The 27,737-nt window shown below is 47.0% G+C and overlaps 1 protein-coding gene across 6 annotated transcripts in view; it reads left to right on the forward strand.

Moving 5' to 3' along the window:
• EHMT2 (euchromatic histone lysine methyltransferase 2) overlaps positions 1-21,894 on the forward strand; it is a 69,777-nt gene extending 47,883 nt beyond the window's left edge. For 2 of the 6 annotated variants that reach the window (XM_063938137.1, XM_063938135.1), the window contains 17 exons: positions 5,088-5,231; positions 5,331-5,551; positions 5,648-5,830; positions 5,972-6,078; positions 12,093-12,199; positions 12,286-12,408; positions 14,307-14,408; positions 14,490-14,594; positions 14,720-14,874; positions 16,272-16,439; positions 17,212-17,356; positions 17,436-17,513; positions 17,599-17,714; positions 19,186-19,272; positions 19,709-19,787; positions 20,288-20,463; positions 21,015-21,894. In XM_063938137.1, the coding sequence (XP_063794207.1) occupies positions 5,088-5,231; positions 5,331-5,551; positions 5,648-5,830; positions 5,972-6,078; positions 12,093-12,199; positions 12,286-12,408; positions 14,307-14,408; positions 14,490-14,594; positions 14,720-14,874; positions 16,272-16,439; positions 17,212-17,356; positions 17,436-17,513; positions 17,599-17,714; positions 19,186-19,272; positions 19,709-19,787; positions 20,288-20,463; positions 21,015-21,195 (2,277 nt within the window). In that variant the 3' untranslated portion in view covers positions 21,196-21,894. The other 4 variants (XM_063938133.1, XM_063938134.1, XM_063938136.1 and 1 more) reach the window with 4 other exon arrangements.
• The last annotated feature ends 5,843 nt before the right edge of the window (positions 21,895-27,737 follow it).

The raw sequence follows: 27,737 nt of genomic DNA on the forward strand, positions 1-27,737 counted from the left end.
GCAATTTACAATGCGCTACGGCAAGCAGTGCACATGCTTCGGTCTCAGACTGTCCAGGTGCAGTCAGACAACGCTACGGCGGTCGCGTACATCAACAAACGAGGAACGAGAAGCCGCATGGCAATGCGGGAAGTAGCTCGAATCCTCAATTGGGCCGAGCATCACCAAGTGATATTGTCGGCAGTGTTCATTCCGGGAGTGGACAACTGGGAGGCTGATTATCTCAACTGTCGGGATTTTCATCCAGGAGAATGGGCATTAAATCCAGAAGTGTTTCACATGTTGGTCCAGAGGTGGGGTTACCCTCAAGTGGACCTGATGGCATCTCGCCACAATCACCAAACGCCCCAGTATGTGTCCAGAACGCGAGATCCAGTGGCGGTGGATGCTCTCACAATCGCGTAGCCTTACAGCCTCGTGTATCTGTTTCCACCGTTTCCGCTGCTCCCTCTGTTGCTAAAACGGATCAAAAGAGAGTCCGCCACAGTCATACTAGTGGCGCCTCCTTGGCCTTGGAGAGCTTGGTTCTCGGATCTACGTGGACTACTCGCAGACTATCCTTGGCCGCTCCCTCTACGTCCGGACCTGTTACAACAGGGTCCGTTTCTTTACCACGATTTAGCGCGGCTGCATTTGACGGGGTGGCTGTTGAGACCGCCCTCTTAAGAAGAGAGGGCATTCCGGAATCGGTTATACCAACCGTGTTACGAGCTAGGAAGCCAGTTACGGCAGCTCATTATTACAGAATTTGGCGTGCCTATATAGGTTGGTGTGAAGCTCGGAAGTTTCCGACATCATCTTTAAAGTTATCCCGTCTTTTGTTATTACTACAGACGGGGTTAGATGGAGTACTACGTTTATCTACACTAAAGGTGCAGGTATCTGCGTTGTCAATTTACTTTCAAAGACGATTGGCTCTATTGCCGTCGGTACACACTTTTCTGCAGGGTGTCCTCAGAGTACAGCCTCCATTCATTCCACCTACAGCGCCATGGGACTTGAATCTGGTTTTAGATTTCTTAAAGTCTTCATATTTTGAACCCTTACAACAAGTGGATATTAAGTTTCTCACTTGGAAAACAATTTTTCTCCTAGCCTTAGCTTCGGCAAGGCGTGTTTTAGATTTGGGTGCCTTGTCATGCAAGCCACCATATTTGGTATTTCATGATGACAGAGCGGAACTTCGGACGAATCCCACTTTCTTACCAAAGGTAGTATCATCTTTTCACATCAATCAACCAATAGTAGTTCCTGTGTTAACAGGAGATTCTGGAACTTTAGATGTGGTACGCGCACTACGCGTTTATGTATCCCTAACGTTTACAGTTCGTAAGACGGATACGTTGTTTGTTCTCTATGATGCTGCCAAGATGGGTTGGCCAGCTTCTAAGCAGAACTTATCCAGATGGATAAAACTGACCATACGTTAGGCTTACCTTCATGATAGGTTACAGCCACCTACATCAGTAACAGCTCATTCCACACGTTCTGTGGGAACTTCATGGGCAGCTGGTCGTGGAGCTTCTACGACGCAGCTTTGCCGTGCGGCTACATGGTCTTCAGTGCACACGTTTGTGCGCTTTTACAAGTTTGATACGTTTGCGGCATCGGCATCTAGCTTTGGCCGCCTAGTGTTACAGGTACCAAACAGCTCTCCCGCCCACGGGGGAAGCTTTGGTACGTCCCAAGAGTACTCCAGTGACCCCTAGTGGATGAAAAAGAAAATAGGATTTTGGTACTTACCAGGTAAATCCTTTTCTTTGAATCCATAGGGGGCACACAGAGCAGTTTTACCTGTTTTGTGGTAAGTTCAGGGGATCTTATGGTAACACACTCTCACCGACTGGTTCAAATTATCAAGTTCTATCGGTTATGGTGTCAACTGTTTAGTTGTCAGTAACGTTATGTGTCAACTTTATTGTTGTCCGTTATGTTATATGTAATTCTCCATTGTCAACCTCTCTATAGCTCCTGTTCGGCTCAGTAAAAAACACTGAGGTACTCTGGGATATGGAGCGGTGGAGTGTTCTAAATTTAAATATTCAGTGCCCTGTTCCTGCGGAAGCCGTCCGTATCCCAAGAGTACTCCAGTGCCCCCTATGGATTCAAAGAAAAGGATTTACCTGGTATGTACCAAAATCCTATTTTCATTACATAAATGAAATATATTGAAATGGATACTTATACATATTAGGTAGTCTACTAGCTCCAAGATGAACGTTTGTACAAATATCAGTCACCATGTTATAGTATAATATACATATATTCTGGAGTCGTACAATAAACCCTCAGTTGGTGTGTCTGTGCATATCCAACTTGGTCCAAAAATTTTATAGAATCCAAAATGACTAAGTGTTGTAATGTAGATGAATGAAAGGGAAGTTGTCTTATGGAGGCAGTAGGATGAGACTTTAAACTTTATGTATAACCCAAATAGGACTCAAAAGTGCTTGCTGCCCCATAGGACTCTTAGCAGTTTTGTGCGAATTCAGGCAGAAATCAGCCTGCGAGGGGTGCTAGTTCGCGTGGCGTTGATGGCGCTGAAACACCACGGCAACTTGCACCCTTTGCTAACAATAGGATTGACCACTAAGATCTAATGAATGCTTCTAGTAATTGTAGGGTGACTAAAGGTGGGTACACACTGGCAGCTATATTGGCTGATCAATTGATCATCTGATAAATGGTCGGTGGGTATGTATAAGAGATATGCCTGTGGACTATTGTACGTTGTTCAGACATATCGCGTTGGGCCTCCATACCCCGCCTCAACCTCCAGTTTCCAGGTATGCCGGCTGCACCCCTTCCACCTAGGGATGGAACTGCGGCTGGAGACACAAGGAGACTTCTCTTCTTGCCTGATGTATCCCCCACCCCCTCCCCAATGACCACACCTTCACTTGGGCCCTCCCCTGTGACCACACCTTCACCTGTGCCCCCTCTGTGACCACACCTGCACTTGTGCCCAAACCCCCCCCCCCCCCCTCGAGACCACACCTGCCCTTGTGCCTCTCCAGTCACCGAACCTGCACTTGTGCCCCTGCCCCATTGACTACACTTGTGCACTCCCCCCGTGACCACACCTGAACTTGTGCCCCTGCCCTGGTAACCACACACACACCTGTGCTCTCCTGGTGTAACCCGGGCGCATATACTGCTCTTCTTATCTTCTCTGCCGGTGTAGCCCGGGCGCATATACTGCTCTTCTCTTCTGGTGTAGTCCGGGCGCATATACCTGCTCTTCTCTTCTCTGCCGGTGTAACCCGGGCGCATATACTACTTGTACTAGTGTTCACGCTAGGCTGTTTTAGCAGGGCTCCGCGTCCTGCCCGATTTTTATTTGATTTTTTTAGGGCAAAATCCGCCGTGCCCTTTCTGCGGCGCCCTGCTAAAACAGCTGTCCGCTTCCTGCCCTCCCAGCGTGTAAAGATGCTGTCCGCATGCACACGGCATCCATTCACGCTACGAGAGAGAGCTTGGGGGAAGCCCACCACCTCCGTAGGTGCTGGGCACGCCCCGATCAGTGACGCTGCCGGCCGCCCCCGCCCCCTCTAGTAACATCTGTGGGCTGCACTGCCCACTTAAATGCTGGCCGATGGCCACACCCCATAATTTGCATGACCACACACCCCTTTCCAGACACACACGCGCGCACACACTTATGCCCCTGCAGTCCGGCGCCCTGCCCTCTACAATTTCTAGAGGGAACACTGTTGTACTATACAATATTGTTTGCAGCGGCGGGAGGTAGAGCTGCACCACTGTGACTGCCGCCACCTAATGAACCCAAAGCCATATAATAATCTTAATGTATATATACAGTAGATAGTGTCATTTTGCCAAATAAAAGATATACTATGCACTGTTACACAATTGCTGTTCCTGCTGCAGAGCATCACAGGAGATTAGAGGGCTCTGTAGAAGGCCAGCCCAGTATGTGCATTGCAGGAATATTTGGCACATTTCATGACGACGATTTGCCAGTGTGTACAGAGGAAAGATTAATTGGCCACTGTTCTCAGCAACAGATATTTATGCGGATGGCAGTGGTGGTTGGTCAGTGTGTATGAACAACCACCATCTGCAGATATATCTTTAGGTGCATACACGCTTGCCGATGCCGGCAGCAACGAACGACGGCGGGGTTGGGGGGTGTAGCGGGGGCCATACTGCTTTTTGGCAGCATGGCATCGCTAGCGACAGCCTCAGATCTTTTTGCATGTACTAAAGATCTGAGGCTGTCGCTACCGACACACGGCTGCGCGCATCGTTATCTTGCATACACATGGAATGATTGGTCGCTCCCACCGATCGGGAACGCCCACATCGTTTGTCAATTCTATCCCTGTGTATGCATCTTTACAGTGGTCTGTGGTTGACAGTTGGTTTGCAATAGTTTGTAAAACCCTGAACTGATTGTACAGATGATATATAATACCCCTTTCACACCGCGGGTCGCACCCGGAACCGTACACTGTGCAGCTGCCCCCGGCTTGTTGCCTGGTCAGCTGTCACATGACCCATAGGCTGATGCCTGGAGATGACATCATCTCCAAGCCCTGGCTTCTCTATAGTGTGAACGGATCCCGGGTCGCATCGATCGGGATTTGGCCATTCACACTGCACAAGTGTTCAACCGTGGTCATTTTCTCCTGGCCCCTTTCACACTGTACAAATACCTGGCTTGCTGGCGTTCACGTGCAAGAACCTGGGTCTTTTTTGGCAGTATCAGAGGGCTATTAGTCTCAATCAGACACTGCGTTTATATTGTCTTTCAATTATATACATATTATAGGGTTAGCTAGTATTAAATTGATCCCCTCATTCTTATGTTTTCAACTCTACAATTATTTATTTAATCTTTTATTAGAACACCAGACTATGACTCTTCTGACCAGCGCTCCTCGTTTCTTCATTACGGTCTTTTTCGCAGGTAGCAGAACCTATTGTGGGAGCTGCCGTGCTGAATTGCCCTTCATGTCTCTGGGTCACATGAGCCATGTTACATGAATGGTGTCCATTCGGATGGATGAGTGAGTTGGGATAAACGATTGTCTCATGCACATTTTTCGTTCTTTTCTGTCCAGCTGAATGGATGCAACGTTCCCATCATGAAGCGGGAGACCATGCGGCCATCGAGTAGAGTTCCTCTCATGGTCCTGTGTGAGAATCACCGTGCCTGCATGGTTAAACATCACTGCTGCCCGGGCTGTGGTTACTTCTGCACAAGTGTGAGTGCCCAGTATTACACCTCTTGTGTATTATATGCCATTATAGCATTATGGGGGCTGTAAAATGCTACATACAACATTACCGTATCTTCTCTGCAGGGAACGTTTTTGGAGTGCCATCCGGATTTCCGGATTAATCATCGCTTTCACAAGGCCTGTGTCTCTCCCCTGAATGGTGTCATATTCTGCCCGCACTGTGGGGAGGATGCTTCGGAAGCGGAGCTGATCACTATAGCAAAGGCGGACATCCCAGTGCCCGTTCCTGCACCACCCCAGCTAGATGGCAGTGGCACAGGAAGGGCTGATACTACACAACCCAGGTGAGTTGAATCCTCTGTCGCCCAGACCAGCGTGTGTGTATGGGGCTTATTCACCGCATATTAGCCTCTCATGATTTGCTGTTTCTGTGTTCTTAGCGCCAGAATGAGCGGTGTAGGTGACTGCAAACGCTCTCTGCTAGATGATTCAGGTATCAACGGAGGAGTCACCGGTCCCTCTGTCCTCCTTCCGTCTGGAGTGTCTCTCAGTGCAGCCGGTCTGCCACCTGGTCCTGCCCGTGAAGCCCTTGAGAAAGCCTTAATGTCCCAGGAGACTGATAAGTACGAGATTAGGTTGTCCCTTTTGTTTATCTTTTCTCATTGGCTTCTCTCTACCCTACTTATTCTCCTAAATATTGTCCACCATCTTTGTACCTTGTCGCTCTCTGCTGGGTGTGGGGTGTAATTGTCATGTTCTTGCAGCTTATCTCAGCAGAAGAGAGATCGCAGGAAGAAAATCCGCTACAACTCGCGGCAGCTGTACCTAAGTGTGAAGGCAGGAGAGCTGCAGAAAGTCCTGCTCGTGCTGAGTAAGTACTCCCTCCCCTATATCGCGCCCATTAGGATCCCATCTACTCAGAGCAGAAATGTTGCCTTTGCTTGTTTTTGTTATACACCATTAGCCAAGAAATATAGATACTTGGATAGCAGCAAAAGCATTACAGAAAATCTATCCTACGTGACATACTGAAATATTATCTGCAAAACCATTTGTGGAATCGTTCTGCTACAACAGGTCACATCATGGTTTGGCCACTGGGGAGCGCTGTTGCCATGGGTTCTATCATGTTTCATTATACTTTGGCTAAGACAGTTAGCATTTAATACTGGTTGCATTTATACAGAGAAATCCAGTTCTCTGTATAATTTTCAACTTTATGATATAATGGAAATGGGGTGTGGGGGTGTCTGCACTGTTCACTCTAATTTTAAACTTGGTAGAGCTGCTACCATGCTGAGACTTGTAGTGCCATGCAGGATCAAGCAAATGTAGGTGCACACTCTTAAGCACTAAAAGTACTGATGGTGAAACTCTACAATTAACATGGCCTATAAATCAGGGTCTTAGCGCATATTTGGCCAAATATGTGAGCCTGCCCACCAGGTCAAGGTAAATCCCATCAGATGGTTCCCCAACATCCTGAATACTGACCCATTATATAAATTTATCAAGGACTTCCCTATAATAGTTTCCCTTCTAATATGTAGACCGCAATGCAGGAACCTGTGATGATTAATATCGCTTAACGGCTCATGGGAGCGGTGTCGGTACCAAACAGGAGTGTCTACCTTCAAGTGTACATTATATACACACATACAGAGGAAAGGGTAGGTAAGGGCTTGAACTGCTGAGACTTGTGGTGCCATACAGGAAAATAAAACCCTTTCCTCTTCAAACTAGTAAGACTAATAAAATACCATATGCCAGGTCCGTATTCAGGTCGTGTATTTCCTTCCTGCAGGATCCAGGAGCGTTTTGAATGTGTAAACAGTCCTTTGCCTTTATAAACCCACATCCTTAATGAGTCAGCAGTGGGAGACGTTCTTCTACTTAAGATAAGTAACTTTTTCTCTAGCATCCATAAGTGGACACTGGAGGCTAAAGACACTGGCTATCAGGAGCTGGCACTTTAAATTTATTGAAAGAGTAGGCAGACTCCTCCCCCTCTATCCCCCATCAGCCCCAGTTTTTTTAATGTTCCGAAGGAGCCGGTCACACTTCTAGTGCTCCAGCGCTGCACTAAGAAAAAAAGAAGAGATACTGTAGAGAGGCCCTTCGCCACCTCTGCAAATGTGGGGTCCGGGTCCTCGAGCAGCCTGACACGTCAGGAGAGGTCTGTCAGCATTTCCAGAAAAGGGCCTGCCAGCATCCTATCTGCACGCCGCGTTCCTGGGGTCTCCAACTTCAGGTAAGAGCATGGCTTCCTTGCTGTACCCCTCTCCTGTCTGCACTGCTTAACCGGCCTGACTGCTGGAGGGACTGCAGAGCAGTGATCCTGAACTGTGAGAGCCGCGGGAGGCGGCAGACGCCGCGGTTACATGATAGGCGCGGTAGTGAAGCGGGTTCCCGGGAACGGGAGAGCAGCACGCTGTGAGAGTGCTTCACAGGGGAAGGGTAAGACTAACAGCGCCTAACGCTGATCGGCTGCTGCGACTCGAAAACAGCCTGGAATAGCTTCAGCAGTGTACCCAGCCACGCTCATAATGGCGTTGAGCGGGTACACGGCAGCAAGAAGGGAAGAGGGCCGAGCTTCTTTGCCAAGCTAAGCAAGCACGCTGTGAAATCCTTCGGTTTGTTTTGCAGGGAGATAACCTGCAGATTCCGGACACCCCTGACAATCCTTCATCTCACTGGAGGCTGAAGGTGCAAGGGACAGATTAGGGAGTTATTTACCCACTACAGGGAACATACAGCGTTTAGCTACTAGGAGATAGAGCTTCTGACTCAGTCTGCTCTCTCCTCCTACTCTATCTAGCTCCCTATTGCCTTATTGTGTTTGTGAGCCTGTATAGTTTATCAGTGTGCCTGGACCACAATGTCAGGGTGGAATACAGTGCCAAAGGCTTTTCAGAAGGTCTTTGTATGCATCAAACGCAACAAGAAGTTGCCGCAGGCCTCTGACGGTTCAACCGTTTGTTCTTCGTGTACAACAAGGGCCTCTATCTTAGCACAGGTTATGTTGGATCTCCGATCCGAACTGGCAGCTTCTCGCAGAGATAGTCAGCCAGGTCTGGTGATCCCTCTTTGTCCACTTCTCTTTCTGCAGAGCCAGCGTGGGCAACGGGTCTGGCCAGATCCGTAGAAGGTCTAGTTAAACAGTTGAATTCCTCCTCCAGACAGGCTCCAATACCGGAGCGTCCCAGGAAAAAGAGGACCATTCCGGCGAGCCTTCAATCAGATGAGTTTGACGAAGAGCGACGGGGAAGAGAAGGGACAGAGGAAGAAGGTGAACATGACGACGTATCCGATACGGAGGATACCATGTCACGGGATGACATCCAAGGAGTAGAAGCCCTTAAAGGCTGTTCGCCAGGTGTTGAACATCTCAGACACAGCGACTCCGGAATCCCCGGATTCTTCCCCATTTGTTAATAAACGCAAATCCTCCGTCACTTTTCCCTTCTCACCGAAACTTTTGTCGGAGGCTTGGAAACACCCGGATAAAAGATTCCATGAACCAAAACGTTTCCTGACCTCGTATCCCTTTCCACCTACCATGACGGAGAAGTGGGAACAACCTTCTCCAGTGGACTTGTCACTCTCATGATTGTCCAAGAAGACTGCTTTGCCGGTTTCGGGGGCAACAGCCTTGAAGGACCCCTTGGACCGTAAGATGGAAACGACATTAAAATCTATCTATACAGCCGCTGGCGCCTTACTTCGACCAGTATTGGTCAGGTCTTGGGTGAATAAGGCAGTGGAACATTGGGCTGCCCAATTGATTTCTGATTTGGAAGCTGGTGTTCCAATTGATGACTTGATCATTCTCGCGGAACATATCAAGGAATCTGCAGCCTACTTGGGAGAAGCCTCAAAGGATATTGGTCAAGTGGGGGCACGGATTTCAGCCTCCGTTGTAGCAGCTCGTCGGGCCCTGTGGCTGTACTCTTGGCAGGCTGACGCAGAATCTAAGAGAACGGCAGAAGCCTTACCGTTTACTGGAAAGGTTCTTTTCGGAGATGAGTTCGACAAGCTCATCTCTCATGCTACGTGTGGAAAATCCACCTTCCTGCCGTCCGTAATTCCTCCACCCAAACGGATTTATTCGGTTCCTTTCGGGTCTCTGCTTCCTTTCGGCCTAGATCCAGAACTTCGGCAGGTCAACCCAGAGGTTGGAGAGGCAGAGGTCGCCAACAATCTACCTCTCGTTGCCAAGAGCCCAAGCCTACTGATAAAACCGTGGCATGACGGGCTCCCTTCCCACATGGTGGGTGCATGTCTCCGAAATTTTCAGGAGGCATGGGAACACACTTCCACGGATGCGTGGGTGCGTGCCCTTGTGTCCAGATGTTACAAAATCGATTTTGCAGTTTCACCTCCACCATGGTTCTTTACCACCGGTCTTCCAGCTTCAGAAGACAGATGGATCTTCAGGGAGCGATTCAGTCTCTCTTGGACTCTGCATTGTTAATGCTGGTCTCAGGCCCTCAACGAACGAAGTGTTACTACTCAGACCTATTTGTAGTTCCGAAGCCGGACGGCTCGGTAAGACCCATCCTGAATTTGAAGTCTTTGAATCAATGGGGGTAATTCCAAGTTGATCGCAGCAGGAAATTTTTTAGCAGTTGGGCAAAACCATGTGCACTGCAGGGGAGGCAGATATAACGTGCAGAAAGAGTTAGATTTGGGTGGGTTATTTTGTTTCTGTGCAGGGTAAATACTGGCTGCTTTATTTTTACACTGCAATTTAAATTGCAGTTTGAACACACCACACCCAAATCTAACTCTCTCTGCACATGTTATATCTGCCTCCCCTGCAGTGCACATGGTTTTGCCCAACTGCTAACAAAGTTCCTGCTGCGATCAACTCAGAATTACCCCCAATATCTCACGTATTACTGATTCAAGATGGAGTCAGTTGGCTCCGTGATAGCAAGTCTGGAGCCAGTTATCCCTGGACATAAATCAGGATTTTGGTACTTAACGATAAATCCCTTTCTCCAATTCCACAGGGGACACTGGAGCGCAGTTACAATGGGGATATAGTAGACAGTAACTGGGAGCTGGCACTTTCAATCTATAACCATGTGACTAGCTCCTCCCATACTATTTCCCCCCTCCAAGCCAGTCCAGTCAAAACTGTGCCCGAGGAGAGCTGGAAAAGACGAATGTCAAAGTAGAGGAGGTTCGCTAAGCCATCTAAAACAGGATAACACCAAGGAAACCTGGAAACATAGTGAATAGGTAACATGAACAAAACAAGCAGTCACTCAGTGACATGCAACCCGATAAGTGAAGGAGGATGAAAACAGTGCAGGGTGGGCGTCCAGTGTCCCCTGTGGAATCGGAGAAAGGGATTTATCGGTAAGTACCAAAATCCTGATTTTACACCTGTATCAGTTACCAATAGAGGTGGATGCACATGAAGATAAATATGTGCACCTTGGTTCTTTTTCTTGGAATTTACATGCATTTTAATGTCCACCTTACTGATCAGTCACAGTGAAATGAAAAAGGTGCATTCCTCCTTCACCCTTAAGGGGGCGGACAATGCACCTTGGGGGGGTTTAGGTGATCCATGCAGCATGACTTTGGCATGGAAGGAACTCCAGACAGTTGCCAGATGGTTAATTTATTTTTTCCGGGGGTTAACCGGTCTCTCTCAAAAGGAAGGCACATTCTACCAGATCTGTGAGTGCTTCACGCGCTCCTCTCCCAGAAGCTGGTTTTAACCATCACTTAGAGCAGAGGTTCCCAATCTCTGCCATTATAGTTCAGAGTTGAAGGATTGAGCACAGGTGACTTAATTAGTTCCTCAGTCAATTTGATTTAACCATTTGGGCCCAGTCATGGATCTCTTTAAAACCTGGACTGTAATTGCAGAGTTTGGGAGCCTCTGACTTTGAGTTTGCAAAATATTAGTGCAAAATGGAGCATGCTTGTACCACCAGTTGAGTCCACACACCGTACTGTAGACGCTAGCCTGTATGGGTAAATCACGGCTCCTTCCTACCAAGGCTGGAACACCTCTGACTGACACTACAACCCCGTACAGTACAAATGTAATTCTCTGAGCACTAGTGTCTGGTGGCCACATGATCCTTCTCCCTGAATCTATTGGAGGACAAAGAGAGCCCATGGAGGGGGGGGGGGGGGGGGGGTTTATTCAATTTTTGAAAAGTCAGTTGGGTGTCTGTTTTTTCCTATATAATAGGGAAAAAAACACACTCAACCGACTTTTCAAACATTTGAATTTCCCCCCATGTGTCTTCTCTAATTCTCCTGTTTAAAGTTTTAACAAAGTTAAATATATTTCTCAAATATCCACTAGGGGACACTGGAGGCTGAAGACACTGGGGATAGACTGTTGGCTTTTGGGAGCTGGCACTGTAAAATTTCTTGTGCAGACTCCTCCCCCTCTATTCCCCATCAGCTCCAGTTTTTTTTTAATGTGCCGAGGGAGCCAGACGCATTCTGCTGGAGCTCCAGCATTACAAGAAGAGAGTACCTCAGGGAGGCCCTTCGCCACATATTAAAAGTAGAGATGAGCGGGTTCGGTTTTACTCGAGTATTTCGGGTTTTGCTTATTGGCTATCCAAAACGCGTGACATCCGTTATCCAATAAGATGCCGTTTCGAGCCCCGAGTAAAACCGAACCCGCACATCTCTAATTAAAAGGTGGGGTCCGGTTCCTCCAGGCAGCCTGATAGTCAGAGGACTGACGGGGCTTCTACCCAATTGCTTTCTGGTCTGCCCTGTGGGCTTGCATAGAAAATAACGGCGTTCTCTGTAGGATGGGCGTATAGAGGAGGAATGTAAATATGAAAATCCGGTTATTGCCCTGACCCTTTCTATTCTTTCTCCTCTCCCATTCTCCCTCAGTGGATAACCAGGATTCTAGTTTCCTGAACGATCAGCAGCTGAAGAGGAGTCCGCTCCACGCAGCTGCACAGCGAGGAAGTCTGGAGCTGTCTCACATCCTTGTACAGGTAGGGGGCGCTGTTACCATCCTTCCCATTTACTCCCTGCCCCATTTCCATCTGCTCTCTTTAATACATCATTGTTTTGATCGTAGGCTGGTGCCAGCATCAATGCCACTGACAAAGTTCTGCGTACCCCTCTCCTAGAAGCTGTTGTCAACAACCACTTAGAGGTTGCCAAATATTTGGTGCAAAACGGAGCATGCGTGTACCACCAGGTAACTGCACACGCCACACTGCCAGCGCTAGCCCGTCTTCCTTCCGGTAACTCACTGACCCTGCCTGCCAAGGCAGAAACACCTCTGATTAATACTACCCTCCTGTACGTACAGCACAAACCTATTTCTTTAGCAATCCGTCCTGCACGCAAAATATAAACCTATCCTTCTGCTGATAACACCAAACCAGCACTGCCAACATAACCGTATCATGCCGGTGACCCCATCCTTACACAAGCCTGTCTCTCTCTCTCTTGTGATACAAACAGGTTTGTTCCAGCGCTAAGGGTGATGGGGCTGTCTATCTCCGCACATGTACTTCCACTTTCACTTCCTGCAGAAATTAAACCATCTCTCTCCAGATTGGTATGCGTTTAATTTGCCGGCTCTCTGGATCCCGGCGGTCAGGATACAGACGCCGGAATCCCGGCGCAACAGAACTGTTCCCACTCGCGGGTGTCGATGACAACCATAGAGTGGGAATAGATCCTGTGGCGAGCCACCGAGCACGCAAAGAGGGGACTCTTTGCAATCGCCCCGCTGCTTGGATATTGACAGCCAGCTGTTTGGATATTGACAGCTGTTTGGATATTGACAAGCCAGCATCCTGTCCGCCGATAAATTATGCTGAATGCCTAAGATTAACTACACTCCTCTGCTATTTCCACTTCTACCAATAATACCCCTCTTCCTCTAATAATCCCACACGTCCATACTGGACATACAATCACATCCTGCAGGCAATACCCCACATCCATTCTGCCAACATAAACCCATCTTCCTACAGGTAACGTCACTCACCTGTACTTCAAACAGAAGCCCATCTTTCTACCTCACTGACCCCAAAGACAAAAGCGTCTCCCCACAGGTAATGTCACTCACCTTGTTGCTGACAGACCCGTCTTCCTGCAGACATCAACACACACACACGTACAAACCCATGTCCCTGCAGCCAACAGCTCCCGCCATTGCCACTTATACAAACCCATGTCCCTGCAGCCAACACCTCCCGCCATTGCCACTTATACAGACCCATTCCCGGCAGCCAACACCTCCCGCCATTGCCACTTATACAGACCCATTCCCGGCAGCCAACACCTCCCGCCATTGCCACTTACACAAACCCATTCCCGGCAGCCAACACCTCCCGCCATTGCCACTTATACAGACCCATTCCCGGCAGCCAACACCTCCCGCCATTGCCACTTATACAGACCCATTCCCGGCAGCCAACACCTCCCGCCATTGCCACTTATACAGACCCATTCCCGGCAGATAGCTTCACTTCCCAGCACTGCTGTCCTAAACAGCAACTTGAGGAAGAAACGTGTGGGGTACCATGTCCACATACTTGTATATGACAAAATCATGGACAATCGGCAATATTTGTTTTCCTTTCTGAATTACTAGTTTCCAGAATAGAGATCACAGAGCCTGATTCTCATTTGGAAGTAAAGCAAGAAGCAAGTGACTGCGCACCTGGGCAAAACCATGCAGCACTGCACGGGGGTGGACGGGGCAGCAGATGTAACCTGTGCAGAGAGATTTGTGTGGGGTGTGTCCAAACTGAAATCTAAATTGCAGTGAATACATAAAGCTCCCCAGCATCTGCCGGTTACATGCAAAAGCAGCCAGTATTTACCATGCACAGAAAAAAACAATACAAATTTTTTAGTTCTGTATTTGCACCCTTTGTGTATTTGTGTTTGCTCCCCTTGCATTGCAATATGGTTTGTTCCAGTCACAGTCACTTGGGGGTTTTTTTGCCCACAGACCAGTTATGCCACATCTTCTTTAGTAACGTTCTGCCCCAAGATGGCGCTGTTTCATGCTAGTATAGTATTGTGTTTTTGCTGGAGCATTTGCTTATGACTGTTCAACCTACTGATGTCTCCCAGGAGGAGGACGGTTCCACCTGTCTTCATCATGCAGCCAAAAGCGGAAATCAGGAGATGCTGAGCTTCCTGCTGTCTACGGGTCAAGTCAACGTGAATGCCCAGGTGAGAGCACCACCCGTTCTATGTTCACATTTCATTAATTCCCAGTGGGCATTGCCACTTAACCATTGATGCACTTTTTAGGATAATGGTGGCTGGACACCTATCATCTGGGCTGCTGAACACAAGCACATAGATGTGATACGTATGTTGCTGATGCGGGGGGCTGATGTCACCCTGGAGGATAATGTGAGTCAATGTTCCCCATTTCCTTATTCCCTTTTATGCTCGCTGTCTATAACAAGCCTGTTCTCCTTCTTTCTCTTCTGACCCCCGGATTTTATTTTCCCATTCAACCTGCTCCTCTTTCTCAGGAGAAAAACATCTGCTTGCACTGGGCGTCCTTCACCGGCAGTACTGAGATTGCGGAGGTTTTGCTCAATGCGCAGTGTGATCTTCACGCGGTTAATTTCCACGGCGACACTCCCCTGCACATCGCTTCCCGCGAGGGCTTCATCAACTGCGTCAAGTACGAGCTTTTCTGACCTCTCTCCCGGGTCTGTTTGCTCACTAGGGATTAGGGATGTTCTAGAGTGAATAAGATGTGAGATAAGACCCTCCAAGCCTGACCCTGATCTTGGCGTCCTGTCTCCATGTAACGATCACCTAGACAGTACCATCCCCAAACCAACAACTGAAAATGAATGCAAAGGTCAGATCAAATAGGGCTGTAAATGTTTATTGCCGACGGTGTAAAACGAACACCCGTGAATGTGGTGACACCTAAAGCTTTGCAGCTATCTTCATTCCAGACATTTCCAGCCATGCAGACTCGAAGAACAGATTTTCTCAGCCCATTGGTGGTCTCTGGAATCATGGTGATATGGAGGCTTCGGCAGTGGGCACTTTTACTTACTAGCCAAGGGGCAGATGTATTAACCTGGAGATGGCATAAGGAAGTGATAAACCAGTAATAAGTGCACCAGCCAATCAGCTCCAATAATGTAAATTAACAGTTAGGAGCTGATTGGCTGGTGCGTTTATCACCTTGCACTTATCACTGGTTTATCACTTCCTTATGCCTTCTCCAGGCTAATACATCTGCCCCCAAGTTCTGTGTCATATGGGGTTTAGGGGCTGATTCAGACCTGATTGCTGCTGTGCATTTTCGCACAGCAGTGATCAGGTCTGAACTGCGCATGCCACTGTGCCGCAGACCGCCGACAGCTATTTTAGCCCTGCGATTACCTCTGCTTGATTGACAGGCAGAGGCATTTGGTGGGCGGGAGGGGGTGGGCCGGCGGCGTTTAGGGGGCTCGGTCCGGGTAATGCAGGCGCTGCGACCCGGGCAGCGACTAGTAGCTTCCTGCCAGCGCACAAGAGCTGCGCTGGCCGGGAGCTACTTTTCCAGTACAAAAGCATCGCCGCTGTGCGATGCTTTTGTACTTGTGCGACGGGGCAGGGACTAACATGCGGGGCGGACTAGTCCTGTGCTGGGCGTCCCCCCGCATGTCTGAGTAACTGATTGTAGAGGTGCTAAATTTAGCACAGCTACGATCAGGTATGAATTTGCCCCTTGGTTAGTAAGAGAAGACTCCCAGCAGGTCAGTGACTAAAGAGAGGGAGAAATTCTGAATAGGTTTTATATTTCGTAGCAGTGTCCCCTGCTCCATGAGCCTCCATATCCCATGATTCCAATGTCCCACAATGGATACAGAGAAAAGAATCTATCAGAAGTACAAAAATCCTACCATCAGCTTGGTCACAAAATCACACGAGGTTATTCCCGAAAATGTAGGTCTTGTAAGGAAATATAAGAGAGTGCGTGTTTAGGCGATGAACTACAAAGGAATTAAGAGAACATGTAGATTTTCTTGGCTTGTGTAGTTTTGTTGGTGTGTTTAAACCATTCCTCGTATTCTTCAGCCTTTTCCTGTCACGTGGGGCTGACACAGAGGCCCGGAACAACGAAGGGGACACGCCATGTGACTTAACCGTGGAGCACACTGATGTCTGGTACGCCTTACAGCTCAATCGCAAGATCCGGCAAGGAATTCACAACAGGGCGGTGCGCACAGAGAGGATCATCAGCAAGTGAGTATGCCGGGTAATCTACAAGTTACAGCCGGCGCACAGAGTGCTCCATAGGAGTAATTGTTCTAGGTACAAAAATACTGCCATTAGCTCTGTGGAGAAACCAGGAGCTTTGGGAGTGCGGAGGCACGGGTAACTTAGCATAGCAATCACACGTCCATCTGTAGATGAGACAGATTTAGGGGTAAATTCACTAAGTTGGGAGTTTTTTTTTTTTTTTTTAAGAACTGGTGAGGTTTCCCATAGCAACCAATTAGATTATTTTATCTTCTAGAAGCAGCTAGGTAAATGTTAAGTAGAATCTAATTGGTTGCTATGGGCAGGATAACCAGTTTTAAAAAAAACTCCCACCTTAGTTAATTTACCCCTTAGTGTCTTTTGGTCTGAGTGCCCATTGTAAGCACCCTGACAGTACAGGGAATGATGTCTCTGTATGGAATTATGGGACTTATTCAGCTTTATTTGCAAACCAAAAAAGTTAGCAATTGGGCAAAACCATGTGCACTGCAGGGGGGGCAGATATAACATGTGCAGAGAGAGTTAGATTTGGATGGGGTGTGTTGTGTTCAAACTGAAATCTAAATTGCAGTGTAAAAATAAAGCAGCCAGTATTTACCCTGCACAGAAACAAAATAACCCACCCAAATCTAACTCTCTCCTCAAATGTTACATCTGCCCCACCTGCAGTGCTCATGGTTTTGCCCAATTGCTAACAAACCCGAGTAACCCCCTAAGTCACTGCAGCACAGCTACCTATATCCTGTACCCATAGGGATATTGCTCATGGATACGAACGCATTTCTATTCCTTGTGTGAATGGAGTGGACGAAGAGCTTACTCCGGATGACTATAAATATGTGTCTGAGAACTGTGAGACGTCAGCCATGAGTATTGACCGCAACATCACTCACCTCCAGGTACTGAGCCCAGAACCTCCTCTGCCTGTTCTGAGTATGCGTACGGCCTCCATTACTTACCTTCCGTTTATGTGTCCAGCATTGCAGCTGCCAGGATGACTGTTCATCTAGTAATTGCCTCTGTGGCCAGCTCAGTATCCGGTGCTGGTATGATAAGGTGAGTCCCTTGTGTAGTGTATGGAACATCTCGCTCCTAATCCTGCTCCTCCCTCTGAGTGATCTCCTCCTTTCTGTGCCCGCAGGATGGTCGTCTTCTTCAGGAATTCAACAAGATTGAGCCTCCACTAATCTTTGAATGTAACCAAGCCTGTGCCTGCTGGCAGACCTGCAAAAACAGAGTGGTCCAGAGTGGCATTAAGTACGTGTGAAGAACGCAGGAGCCTGTCCAAGTTACATTGTCTATATACACTTGCATGGTTCTGCGAGCGAAATGATGAACTTAAGCACACACACATTGTCCATAAAGAAACTGTCTGGCCTCTGATTTGAGGTCAAAGAAGAGGGAAGGTATCTGAAAAGCCAACGATAGATCAAATGCGTTGTACAGATATAAAATGAATGCATCTACGCACGTACAGTGGTATTGATTTGCTTTGGCTGTACCCTGGCTTCTTTGTTATCTTATCCTTGATATGAGACACATTGGAGTTTCGGTGGTTCCAAACAACATAGAAATAGATGTTAGAGTCCGCTATGCCCCTTGAAGCGCGTTTCGCAGTAGTACTTCCTCAAACAGTAGCCGCATAGTGCTGACCTTGCTTGTCTCCCTTTTTTATAAGCGTTATTCATTCCATTTCATCACTTATATCCATACACGAGAAACTAGAAGACCTGAATAGTGTAATCTATCTAAAAACCATTAAACTTAAGACTCAGAAATCACCACTTCACCTGTACACAGTCTAATTAATTTTTATATCCACCATATGTTTGATGTATTGTGGGCTTTCTGAGATCTTTCCTTTTGTCCATCCCTCTTGCTTTGAGCTCGCATCTACTCCAGCTGTGTAGCTTTGACATTCCGTACAGCGGGATTGCACTCATGGAGCCCTTATTGGACGAGAGTATCATTATTGGACCAATTTGGCACTATACATTGACATTTATCATTTCTGCAACAAGGGGACATGGGGTTTCCACAGGGAAACATCGGGGTATAGTGGTGGATGAGGCATCCGGGCACCAACAGGCAAAGCTTTAGCTGTCCCAGGTTGCATAGCTTCCATGGCCTCTATGTTCGCTTTAAGGAGACTGTACATAGCTTGTACTTTAAACTGTCGTCGTCCACTCGCCATTACCAGTACACCTTCTGACTTTAGGCGCACACATCCTATGGGGAAGACGAATGCTGGGGTTAGAGAGAGTCTGTCGCTGAGGCGCGATCTGTACGAATTCTGTAAATCCTTTTCTACAGCCTATCTCTGTGCCCGCAGGTGGAGGGTGCTGTAAAACAGAGCAGCTGATTATAACTTTTAATATTAAATGTAGTTGGTGCTATTTAACAATATATTATGGCAGGAGGTGATATAGAAAGTGCTAAATTCCTGGAAGGGCCCTCTATTCTCCAGCATCAGTCCCCCAATGGGGTGTAGAGGGAGGACTTACCTGGGGGGGGGGGGGGGGGGTATACACGTACCGGTTTCAAACTTCTTACTGCCAATGTGACCCCTATTCATTCAAAGTTAGATATGCAATTGCAGGGATTTCTGCAGTCCTATCTCATTTACAGGTCATGCTCTAGGTGCTGTTTGGGGTAAGAATGGTTTAGTTTTCATTGATATGAATTACCATGTGAATCACTGACCTCTATCCCAACTTCTCTGCTCCAGGGTCCGGCTACAGTTATACCGCACAGCGAAAATGGGTTGGGGAGTGCGGGCTCTGCAAGCGATTTCCCAGGGAACCTTTATCTGCGAGTAAGTCTCTTTTTATCTGAGTCCTAACTGCCTGATTCCTTGTTCTCTCCTTTCACCATTAAGGAACCATCCTGTTGTCTTCCCTTTAATCCCATTAGTAATGATTACTCTGACTGGGTCCTGGCTGTCACCACTGTCTTCTGGAGAAAAGAGTCTGCCCGTGACCCACTAGTGCTGCTCCTGCATTTTACTCCTTGTCCACTGGGGATTTCTCCACCCATGTGTTTCCTAGAAAGCTGATTTTTTTTTTTCATGATTCAGTTCCACTTCAGTGACTTCATACATTCTTCCCCTCTTGACCTTGTTTCTCCGAGGCACTTGCTGACTCTTTGTATTGTATTGGCCCTGCCTAAGGCTCTCGCCTGCATGCTGAACATTTCTCTTGTACTTCCTGTAAGCCATTGTATAGCGTGACTAACCTGTAATCCTCATGCAGATATGTGGGAGAGCTAATCTCAGACGCAGAGGCTGATGTGAGAGAAGACGATTCATATCTGTTTGATCTGGACAACAAGGTTAGATCTAGGATTGGTGCTGAATGTGGAAGTGTCGTCTGTAAACAAAACCTACATCTGCTCCTGACAGTGGTAGCTCTGTGTTCTAGCCTCTGGGTAGTTGTCCTGCTCCTCACCAAGCGGAAGCAGGGGATACAGGCTGCTCACGTGATGTGTATGTGTTTTACCATCTCCAGGTCACTTCTTCTGCACGCTGTTTCTGCCGTAGTCCCTCAGCTGTTGGGAGTAACAACCTATCTGAGCCAGTCCTCATTTCTTGTACGCAACCATATCTGCAAAATGGCATCAGTTCTTGATTATAGAAATATTCCCTGCCTCCTTTATCGCTGGCTGATGACTATAACTGATACACACCAGACAGTTGTTACCGCTTCTCTGACTTCCAGTTCTTATCTGTGATGTCCTCTTCCATTTCCGCCTGAGCAATATAACTTCCTGCCGCACAAACATCTCCTTATACATCTCTTCTTGCTCACCCTATGCTGGACCTTCTCTTTCAGGATGGGGAGGTGTACTGCATCGATGCCCGATACTATGGCAATGTTAGCCGTTTCATCAACCACCTGTGTGAGCCCAACTTGATTCCTGTCCGAGTCTTCATGTCCCACCAGGACCTACGGTTTCCCCGCATTGCCTTCTTCAGTGGGCGGGACATCCGTGCGGGCGAGGAGCTCGGGTAAGTGGGATAATAGCAACAGGACTTTATATTTGTTTTCTGGTGGGGGGAGGGTGAGTGTTTTTTTTTTTTATTTTATTTTTTTTATATATAAAGCAGAGTTTTCAGACACTTGACATGTACAATATGTACCGTCCAGTGACTTTGACAATGGAACCTTCCTCCTTAAGGGGTTAATTCAATTAACCGCATGTAAGTGTGGCTATGTGCTGCAGTTACAGTACAGCTGGATTCACCCTAGCTGGTAATTGAATTGAATTGACCCCTAAATCTCATTTCCAAGTTGTGGAACTATAGTTTCAGTTCAGTGTCCTCCTTCCACTAAACAGTGACATTTGACGGACTATACAATAATTGAGTAATAGGCAACAAGATGCACCAATGATGTGTGTTGACATTGCACCATGGAGTGTGTGTGGGGGGGGGGGGCAGGTGGTTTGGTAGCATTCTTTCTCCCTCCTACGGTTTGCCTCCAGCTGTTTCATGGCTTCCACACTCCCTGCCCCCTGCATTCATGTTGCTTGTTGCACCCTCCTTGTTCTCTCTTTCAGTTTCGATTATGGTGACCGTTTCTGGGACATAAAGAGTAAATACTTCACCTGTCAGTGTGGGTCAGAGAGATGCAAACACTCGGCTGAAGCCATCGCCCTGGAGCAGAGCCGCCTCGCCCGGCTGGAGGTTCCCGATTCTGTGCCAGTGCCCGTGCCAGCTGTAGTGCCACAGCCTGTGTGATGCTGTAGAATTACATGCCAGAGCTCAGCTCTTTTAACTCGTGCCGTGGGTTTCTCTGCAGAGCGCCTCTCCGTCGTGTCAGAGATCCTGCTCAGCATCTTCACTGTGCCCTGCCAGGCGGACTAAGGCACATCTGCCCATTGGACCTGCAGAGCATTTTGACTTCCTTAATGAAATGGCGCTCCTGCAGAGTATTGCTCTGTTAAGCGTCCTCCTGACTGATCTAGGTCTTCTAAAGCGTCCAGTCTCTTAAATAAAAATAAAGATCTTGACTTTTTTTTATATATAAATAAGATGTCCACACTTTTGTTTGTTTCATTCATACAGTTTGTGAACTATGAAAGCTACATAGACTTCAGCCGTGTGCACTAGTCGCACAGTACAAGAATAAACAGAGGCTAGAGGTGCATTTGTTTGCAATGCACTTTGTAGGATCAGCAATATTTGCGCTTCTGTCAGCGTGTATTCCATTTCTGCTGCAGAACGCACAGCGTGAAGCAGAGGGCAGCTATCTGGGAAATGGATTACTTTTGGCAGTGATTAACGTCCGAAGTTATGGGCGGGGCACATGACTTTTTAAATAGTTTGTTTTAAAATGTATGATCACTGTTTAGTTAGGTATATACAAGTGTATAGAATTACAGTGGTATGTGTAAACTTTACTGACCAGAACAGAGGTAGGGAACCTCCAGCACTCTAGCTGCTTTGAAACTACAGATACCAGCATGCCCCGTCATGGTTCTGCTGTTAGAGCATGGTAAAACAGTGGCATGGCATTCTGGGATGTGTAGTTCCACAAGGAGCTGGAGTGTCGGATGCTGCCTACCCTTGGTCTGAAGCATAAGTAGACCTGTGAGGTTTTTTCTGTAGTTGATTTGGGACATTTTACTATAGCTAATGTTTTTTTTTTTACTGGGATCTAATGGTCTTTGTATCATATTGGAATAAATCTCTTCACTTTGTGTGTGAGCAGTAAGACAGGAGCCCCCTACTGGTGTATAATAGCACATGAAATGCAATACAGCTTTTTGGTAATATTTGGCTGCGTACCAAAGAAAACGGAAGTAAGCTTACCTGTAATAATCTTGTAGTTGGAACTTCACAGCTATAGGAACATGGCAAGTAATGGTCCCTTGGTTTCCAGATGGTAGGTTAATCGTCAATAGGTCAACCCCATATTGTCGACATGAGGTTGATAAGTTCAAATGGTCGACATAAGTTGGGTTGTTTTTTCTCTTACATCTGTAGGGGATACTGGGATGGTACTTTAGTACAGTGGGGTATAGATTGGGTCCAGAGGAGCCGGTGCACTTTAAAGCTTCAAAATCCTGTGTGCTGGCTCCTCCCCTTAGCTCAGTTTAGGAAAATGTGCCCTCTGGGCCGGTCACAAACTCTGGAGCTTCAGAGTGTACACACGCCTGCCCAGTTCAGCTGTCAATCACCGTCGGCCGCCGCCGCATGTGTACGGGCAGACGGCCGACCGCCCCGTATACACACAGCGACGCGCCAATATATCGGTAGATATATTGGCCGTCGGCTGTGCTGCTGGGCCGACGCGATATGTCTGTGAACGACGGAGTTCACAGACGTATCGGCCGTACACACTGGCCGACGGTCCCGCGATATGACGGCCGATATATCGGCCAGTGTGTACGGGCTTTAAGTCTGCATCACAATCTTGTAGCAGGGGCATCAGTGGGGCTATCCACATTGATAAATATGACCTCAGGACTGGCTGTTGCCAGACAGGACAAGCTTTTAAAAGAAGGAACTTTCCGACACTTCAATATTAATTGAAGTCCCGGGTTCCGCCCTGTCGAAAAAATAGATTCCAACTTGTCGGAAAGGATGAGCGAATTTGACACTCGCCCGTGTGTATTCGACACGCGCGGACGGAAACAGATCAGTTTCGACCATTCATTTGGCCTATAGGGAAAGGCGGGAGTGAGTGGTCAGAATCGGGGGGAAATGAGTGAAAAAAGGCCCGCTGTTAAAAATGGAAGTACCGGATCCTCAGTGTTGAAGAGGTTCCAACATTAATGTAGTAAGACCCCTTTGTCTCTATAAAAAACCTCCCCTCACAGAAGTTTCAGTGGCTCATGGTGCTCAAAAGAGATTACTGCAGCAATGCAGTTGATCTGTGAACCTGGGCTCAAAATTCTGTTATCATTAATGCCTAAAAAGTGCACGTTACACAAGTATTACACGTGCTAGCTGTGAAAGGAATTTATATCAAGAAACCACACTCCTTTTCATGGGGTGGAAACGCTAAATTTGGCAATAAAGGTCTGGAGATTCCAGATAAGGACACGCATATGCAATCTGGGGTTTCCACAAACCACAGAAGCCGGCTGTTACCTTACAGTGTCCCCAAAATTAAAATACCCACTCTAAAACAAGAGGGGTGTATGTATGTATATACACTGCTCAAAAAAATAAAGGGACCACTAACCTAACACATCCTAGATCATACAGGCACGTGAAGGCCACACACACTACTGAGCCTCATTTTGATTTGTTTTAAGGACATTACATCAAAGTTGGATCAGCCTGTAGTGTGTTTCTCCACTTTAATTTTGAGTGTGACTCCAAATCCAGACCTACATGGGTTAATAAATTTGATTTCCATAGATAATTTTTGTGTGATTTTGTTGTCAGCACATTCAACTATGTAAAGAACAAAGTATTTAATAAGAATATTTCATTCATTCAGATCTAGGATGTGTTATTTTAGTGTTCCCTTTATTTTTTTGAGCAAAATATATATATATATATATATATATATATATATATATATATCTATATATATATATCTCCAATCATTCCCAATTCCTCTAGATTAGGAAATTTTGGGAAGATCCACTTAAGGGGGGTACTCACGGAGCGATATTCTAAGCAATCTGACTAGATTGCTTAGAATATCGGCAGGATCGCTCCGTGTGTAGCCCCCTCGGCGATAGCGATGCGCGGCCCCGCACATCGCTATCGCCGCTGCTAGATTGGCCTGCATGCAGGCCAATCTAGCGGGTCGCTCACTTCACCCGCTGGGTGAAGTGAGCGGCCCCCCCGTCTCCCCCCGCACGCTCAGCACAGATCGCGCTGTGCTGAGCGGCAGGAGAGATGTGTGCTGAGCGGTTCGCTCAGCACGCATCTCTCCTTGATCGGCCCGTGGGTACTGGGCTTAACAGTGGACCAATTGGTTTCACGCCTATCAAAGAATATTAGCTTCCGGTCCCAGGGATTACCTAAACAAAGGAGTCTTTAGCCCGTAGAATAGAAACCCTATAATATACAGCTACAGCAGTGGCCCTGCGACCTGTAAAGGTTGGATACTGGGATACAAATCCCATAGAACCTGAACTAGATCCAGGAACAATGGATCACTCTAGCAAATCAGCAAGCTATGTGTGAGACCTCTAGGAAGATAGCACTGGTTAACTCTCGAATGACAGGGTTGTCTTCGTCCATAGAGCCTTGTGGCTTCGTCAGTGGACAGCGGATACTGAGTCCAAATGAGAGGCAGAAAACCTTCCATATATAGGAGGTTTGTGTAGAATGAATCTAAATAAGTGATTCACAAGTTAACTGCTGGCAAATCCACTGCTTTCCCTTCAGCTCACCAGCTAGACAGCCTTATTCTAAGCCATCCTTCCATTGTTATGTTACAGCTCACAAGAGCACAATGTAAACCAGAGGTTCCCAAACGCGGTCCTCAAGGCACCCCAACAGTCCAGGATTTAGGTATATCCGTGGCTCAGCACAGATGGTTAAATCAAATTGACCAAGGTGCTAATTAAGTCACCTGTAGCCAAGCATGGATACATTTAAAACCAGGACCGTTGGGGTGCCTTGAGGACCGCGTTTGTGAACCTCTGCTGTAAACACAAGAACCTTAGTTCAAATCCCAAGCTAGTCCCATTAAGAAGCCTCAAATGTGGCCTGTAGCCCCAGAAGGCAGGGGACGGAAATCAGCTGTTACAGACAGCAGTATCAAAACCTACTGCAGCTCGCTCTACCTCTGTGCCTAGAGGATCTGTGTAGGAGCACACTTAAGACATTTTAGTTACATTTGAAATGCTCCTGCCAGGATGCCTAGGTTAAAACCCAAGGCTACAAAATACAGTACCGCCTCACAGGTTTTCACTTCAGGTTTACCAGTTTTCCTCGAAAGACAGGTAGCCCTACAGGAGGCCATACACAGAATCCTGCAGACAGGCAATTGCCTTCCAACTCGTCAAAGGAACGAGGAATTATATGCCAGACTGGTAGTTCAGAAACCAAATTATTCCGTCAGACCTTTCCTGATTGAAGTCCCTGAATCCATAAAGAGGGTCTTTAACTTCAACAAGAAATTTGCTAGGGCAGTCATCACATGACTGGAACAAGGGAGATCCGGGTATCCTTAGATATCAAGAATACCTACCTCCACATTCCAATATGACCATTCGCAAATGTTATGGCGGAAATCATCTAGCGTTCCTACAGTTTACAATATAAAAAGAACACTACCAAATTCCAGGCCTCACCCTTCGGTCCTTCATCAGCTTTGACGGTATTACAAAGGTCATAGAGCAGATGATGCTACAACTCCTATTTAAAAAAAAATATAGTATCTGGACGACTTCCTAATAAGGGCTCTATCCAGAAAACCGCTATTGCACAGCATCATTCTCACAAAAATGTCTACTAAGACATTACGTAGGAAGTCTCAATCTACAGAAGTCCCACTTACAGCATAGGACTTCAGTTTCTGTGTACGGTCCTGGAAAAAGTATCTCAGAGAGTTCTTCCTCTAGAAAACGCCACAGAAATTCAGACTTTAGTACGGTTAGTCCTGAAACCACACTTAGGGGGTAATTCAGAGTTGATTGCAGCAGCAAATTTGTTAGCAGTTGGGCAAAACCATGTGCACTGCAGCGGGGGCAGATGTAACATATGCAGAGAGACTGCTAACAAATTTGCTGCTGCGATCAACTCTGAATTACCCCCCTAAATCTCTATAAATATCTTGAAACTAAGGGCAATTTACAATAATGCCACAGCAGTGGTGTACATAAACCGCCAAGGCGGAACAGCAGCAATAAGAATAGTATCCAAGATACTTCTCTAGGCAGAAAGAGATGCCATGGCTATCCCAACCATCTTCATAACGGTAAGACAACTAGGAAGACACAACCTACACCCAGGGGAGCGGGGTCTTCATCCTCACGTCTTCCAACAGATAGTGTATCGGTGGGGATGCCCACAGATAGACATGATGGCTTCTCAAAAACAACAAGAGGCTTCAGTGTTCTTGTTCAAGAAGAAGAGATCCACGGGGACAGCTAACTATGCCTTGGAGTTATCAAACCGTATCTCTGTTCTCTCCTTTTCCTTTACTCATGAGAATAAAAGAGGGAGAAAGGTCAGGCAATTCTAATTCCCCCAGATTGGCCACGCAGAGCGTGGTACGCAGACCTCATCTCCCTGTTGGTAGAAGAGCCCTAGCCTCTGCTGCTTTGAGAAGATCTTCAGCAAGGCCTGTCCGTCTATCCAGACTTATAGCGGCTACATTACACGGCATGGTAATTGAAAGGGAGATCTTAGCCAGGAAAGCCATTCCAGGCGCAGTAATAACTATGCTGCAAGCCAGAAAGGTAGTCACATCATGAGTTAGGTCGTCTGTTATGGTTCCTACAGTCTGGTGTGGATATGGGGCTACGCCTAGGCTCGCTGAAAGTTCAAATTTCAGCCTTATCAATTTTTTTCCAAAAGCTACTGGCTATGCTTCCAAGAGTCCAGACATTCCTGAAGGGTGCATTACACATACAATCGCCTTTTGTACCACCTACTGCACCTTGGAATCTAAATCTGGTTTTAGATTTCCTACACTACATGTGGGAGGCACATATAGAAACCGTTGTAATTCCTACATCGTTCACCTGATTTGGATGTAAATACCCTCAAATTAAAGCGGAATGTCTGCAGTTAAAGCACATCTTGTTTGTTTCATTTCAAATCCATTGTGGTGGTGTATAGAGCCCAAAATATGAGAATTGTGTCGATGTCCCAATATTTATCGACCTGACTGTATGTATATGGCTATATATGTAGATATATTTACATTTAGTAGATATTATCTCATCTGTTTTCTTCCTCTGAAAGTATGTTCCATCTTCTTCGGGCACAGTTTTCTAGACTGAGCTGTGGGAGGGGGTGTAGAGGGGAGGAGCCAGCACACAGGATGTTGACGTTTTAAAGTGCACCGGTTCCTCTGTAACCTATCTATACCCCACCGTACTAAATTATCACCCCAGTATCCCCTATGGACTACGAGAAAAGGATTTACTGGTAGGTATTTCAAATCTTATTTTTTCAACTTTTTCCATACTTTACCATCCAAGTGGAATACGATTGGGAATAGTAGCCTGTACCGAGGATACACATCGCACTATTTTGGCTTTTACATGGTTTAACATACAAAATGACAAAAAATAAAATAAAAACACCTATGACAACCATTTTTGTGTCAACCTTTTTCACCATGTCGACTTTTTCAGATG

This window comes from Pseudophryne corroboree, chromosome 8 (genome assembly GCF_028390025.1).
Source record: "Pseudophryne corroboree isolate aPseCor3 chromosome 8, aPseCor3.hap2, whole genome shotgun sequence".
Taxonomy (NCBI): domain Eukaryota; kingdom Metazoa; phylum Chordata; class Amphibia; order Anura; family Myobatrachidae; genus Pseudophryne; species Pseudophryne corroboree.